This window comes from Austrofundulus limnaeus, unplaced genomic scaffold, assembly GCF_001266775.1.
Source record: "Austrofundulus limnaeus strain Quisiro unplaced genomic scaffold, Austrofundulus_limnaeus-1.0 Scaffold332, whole genome shotgun sequence".
Lineage (NCBI taxonomy): Eukaryota > Metazoa > Chordata > Actinopteri > Cyprinodontiformes > Rivulidae > Austrofundulus > Austrofundulus limnaeus.
Window position 1 is genome coordinate 4,548 of NW_013952734.1, and position 3,082 is coordinate 7,629.

Consider the following 3,082-nt stretch of genomic DNA (forward strand, 5'->3'; position numbering starts at 1 on the left):
TCTGTAGGTTTTGGACCGACTGTATATATCTGTAGGTTTTGGACCGACTGTATATATCTGTAGGTTTTGGACCGACTGTATATATCTGTAGGTTTTGGACCGACTGTATATATCTGTAGGTTTTGGACCGACTGTGTATATCTGTAGGTTCTGGACCGACTGTGTATATCTGTAGGTTTTGGAATGACTGTGTATATCTGTAGGTTTTGAACCGACTGTATATATCTGTAGGTTTTGGAACGACTGTATATATCTGTAGGTTTTGGACCGACTGTGTATATCTGTAGGTTTTGGAACGACTGTATATATCTGTAGGTTTTGGACCGAATGTGTATATCTGTAGGTTTTGGAACGACTGTATATATCTGTAGGTTTTGGACCGACTGTATTTATCTGTAGGTTTTGGACTGACTGTATATATCTGTAGGTTTTGGACCGACTGTGTATATCTGTAGGTTTTGGACCGACTGTATATATCTGTAGGTTTTGGAACGACTGTGTATATCTGAAGTACTCGTAGTAAATAAGAACACTGTGTTTCTGCTGGCCTCATTTCTAAACAAACCAGATGAGTGGAGGAGACAGGAAGTGGTTCGTAGGTTTGGGTTAGACTCGTCGTTAGCTGTGACACAGAAAGACTCACATGGTACCGTCTGAGACCCAGGACCAGTTTCTGTAGAAAGATTCTTGTTTAGATGTAGTTTGATTAGAAGTTGTGGTCGAATGTCCTGAGGTCACCACGGACTGGGCCAGGAAAACTCCAGGTTTGGTACCACAGGGTTCCAGTTAGGTTCAGGTTCTGGACTCTGGACTTGTTGTAGAACCTTGATTCTTCTGTTTTTGACCCGTTCTGTTGTAGATCAGCTGCTGGGTTTGGGATCAGGGTTCTGTTTGGACCCAGTTTGGTCCAAACTTCAGCTGTCAGACAGATGGACCCACATCCAGAACTCTTTGACCTACAGAGGACTTCCTGGTCCACTCAGTCCTCCACCACCGCTGCAGTGCATTCTGGGTAAACACGTGTTCTGGTTCCGGTCCAGAAGTCTTGAGGCTCCATCAGATGAAACTAAGCCGTGCAGCCATGTTGGTTTTAGTGAAGAGGCTTCTTTGACCTTTGACCTGCCTGTAGAGCCTGAAACACACCTGTTCTCCAGGTGGTCCCACTGATGAGGATCAGTTCCTCAGCAGCTCCTGATCCTGGACCTCTGAGGTCCTGAAAGCAGCAGGGTTCAGTTTTTACTGTTTGCTGGTTGAACTGTGATAAAATCAGATTTTTTGCTGATTCAGACTTTAGATGTAAAGATAGTTTGTTATAAACACACTGTGAAGAGACAGCTGGGAGGTCCAGGTCCAGGTCCGGGTCCAGGTCCAGGTCCTGGACTTCATCTGGGTCCAGCTTTAACCAGATTCTTTCTTTGAGTTTCTTTTAAGACTAAATCAAGTTTCTGCCCAACAAGTCCTTATTCTGCTGATCTGAGATGTTTTCAGATCTACAAACATCCTGTGAGCAGAAACCTCAACCCAGCCAGCACCTCCTCCCTCCTTCCTCTGCAGTGTGGCCCCTCCTCCTCCTCCTCCTCCTCCTCAGATGAAGAGGCGCTCTGCCGTCGAGGCGTCAGTGTTAGAGCGAACAGAGAACAGGTGAGTTTCTCTGCAGCTGGATGGAGAGCTGCTGAAAACATGCTGTTTGGATGGAGAATCAGTGTTGTGCTGCTGCTGGCAGCTGGAGGCGGAGCTCAGAGCGGGGACGGAGACGCTGAGCCAGGTGAGACACACACCTGGACAACCTGCACGTTCATCAGAACTTTATTTTCTTCTGTCAGGTTAGATTCTTCTTATACCTGAACAGAAACCCTCCTCAGAGCCGCCTGCAGTCACCTGAAACTGGTGTTGCTTTGGAAACTGTTGTTTGTTTGTTTGTTTGTTTGTTTGTTTGTTTGTTTGTTTGTTTGTTTGTTTGTTTGTTTGTTTGTTTGTTTGTTTGTTTGTTTGTGTCAGCTTGGTTCTGACTGTAAAGCTGCTGACATGAAGAGAACCCAAACAAAGTTCTGGTAAAGCTTCTTCAGTGGGCTTCACATTTGATCCTGAGGGGTCCGAAGTGTAGACCCTGCAGAACCTGGACCACTGGGCCCAGGTGGTTAAATGATGGTTCTGTCTCACAGCAACAAGTCTGAAGTCAGCTCCTCATCAGTGGGTTCCTGCTTCAGTCAGGAAGAGAAGCACCTGCGGACCCCTGAGCTGGGTTTGACAGGAAATGTTCTGAAGGCCCAGTCTCCTCTGTGACCATGAGTCCCACTGACAGAAAGAGAACTGGACCAGCAGGTGGAACCAGACTGATCAGACGCTGAGCTCCATCCTATCAGCTGAAACCACAACAAGAACCAGATCAACAAACTGGGTTAAAGCTCCGGGTCGGTTCTGTCTGTTGCCTCATTTAGACCTTTGGGTCACAGTGTGACAAAAACATCCATCCTGCTTCTGCTACCAGCCCTGGTTCTGAATCCGAACAGGTTCTGAAGCATGACGATGAGCACCAACCCACCAGAGTCCAAAGAGAAAGAACAGAAGACCTCCATCATGAAGCAGAACATGTGATCCACATCAGAATCATAGCAGTTCTGCAGGTTCTAACCCGGCACCACTGTGGTACCAACAGATGCCCAACAAGAAACGAGAGGTTCTGTTCAACCGTTTTTTACACCAACAGGTCAAACTGAAAGTAACTCATAAACCGTAACTTCAAACCAGCTTTAAAACCTGGTTAAACCAGGTTTAACCAGAGTTTAACCCGTGTTAAACCTGTCCTTAACTCATTTTTAACCCGAGTTTAACCCATGTTAAACCTGTCCTTAACTCATTTTAACCCAAGTTATGTTTAACTTGTGCTTAACTTGTGTTTAACTCTTGTTTAACTTGTGTTTAACTTGTGTTTAACTTGTGTTTAACTTGTGTTTAACTTGTGTTTAACTCTTGTTTAACTTGTGTTTAACTTGTGTTTAACTTGTGTTTAACTCTTGTTTAACTTGTGTTTAACTTGTGTTTAACTTGTGTTTAACTCTTGTTTAACTTGTGTTTAACTTGT

The 3,082-nt window shown here is 44.8% G+C and overlaps 1 protein-coding gene across 1 annotated transcript in view; it reads left to right on the top strand.

The window, feature by feature from the left end:
* Window positions 1-1,045: 1,045 nt before the first annotated feature.
* The window catches only part of il7r (interleukin 7 receptor), a 9,207-nt gene continuing 7,170 nt past the window's right edge, over window positions 1,046-3,082 (top strand). The window contains exon 1 of the mRNA XM_014022503.1: window positions 1,046-1,765. Within this exon, the coding sequence (XP_013877957.1) occupies window positions 1,681-1,765 (85 nt within the window). The 5' untranslated portion in view covers window positions 1,046-1,680. The remainder of the gene's footprint in view (window positions 1,766-3,082) is intronic.